The following is a 799-nucleotide window of genomic DNA, read 5'->3' as shown; positions in this document are numbered from 1 at the left end:
GAGTGGGAGGGAGTGGGATAGACAGAGAAACATGGATGTGAGAGAGACACATCGATGGGCTGCCTCCCTGCACGTGCCCTGACCAGGGCCAGGGATCGAGCTGGCAACCCGGGCCTATGCCCTTGATGGGAATCAAACCCGGGACCCTCCAGTCCACAGGCCGATGCTCTATCCGCTGAGCCACACCAGCCAGGGCTGGAAGTGGTGTCTTCTGACAACAGGAAGACACAGTTACGTGTTCCATTTCAGGGGTTAAGCCAGCGCCTTCCCTGTGGGCTGCGTGGCCACTGAGGGCCCCCTGGGGTCTGGGTGTCTTTGTCAGCTTCCCGGTGTGTGGAGAGGAGGGAGACAGAGACCCGCAGACAGCTGGGTCCGCTCCCCTCGGGCCCTCGCACGGCCTTATTGCCTCTGCGCCCCGTGCTGCCCCCTGAAAGAGCAGCCTGAGCCCCAGCAAAAGGGCCCCCCGAGGAAGCCCTGGTCCAGCTCAGCAAGAGCCAGGCCTGGTCCCCGGGGCTGAGGACCGGTGTCGGCAGAACCGCCTCCCACACGGTCTTCTCCTTACTTTTAGGAACGAGAAAGTGCAGAGCGTGATACCAGCACGGGCCCCGAGGGCGCCCTGGAGACAGCACGGACACCCCGCCCACACCCGCCCCACGCAGCCCGGGGCCACTCACTGACGTCGAAGGCCGCCTTCAGCGCCTGGATGTCCGTGGCCACGCCGGACACGCGGTAGATGCCCACCTCCTCCATGCCCCGGCGCTCGATCTCCTCCACGCACTGGCGCACGATGTAGGGCACC

General features: G+C 65.3%; 1 protein-coding gene across 1 annotated transcript in view; it reads right to left on the bottom strand.

Moving 5' to 3' along the window:
- BCR (breakpoint cluster region) overlaps nt 1-799 on the bottom strand; it is an 84,644-nt gene that overhangs the window by 8,076 nt on the left and 75,769 nt on the right. Inside the window, 1 exon segment of the mRNA XM_015567213.1 lies at nt 675-797. Coding sequence (XP_015422699.1) covers nt 675-797 — 123 coding nt within the window.

Source organism: Myotis davidii, unplaced genomic scaffold (genome assembly GCF_000327345.1).
Source record: "Myotis davidii unplaced genomic scaffold, ASM32734v1 scaffold43, whole genome shotgun sequence".
Classification (NCBI taxonomy): Eukaryota; Metazoa; Chordata; class Mammalia; order Chiroptera; family Vespertilionidae; genus Myotis; species Myotis davidii.
The sequence above is the reverse complement of the archived record's forward strand: the minus strand, read 5'-3'. Positions and strand labels throughout refer to the sequence as shown.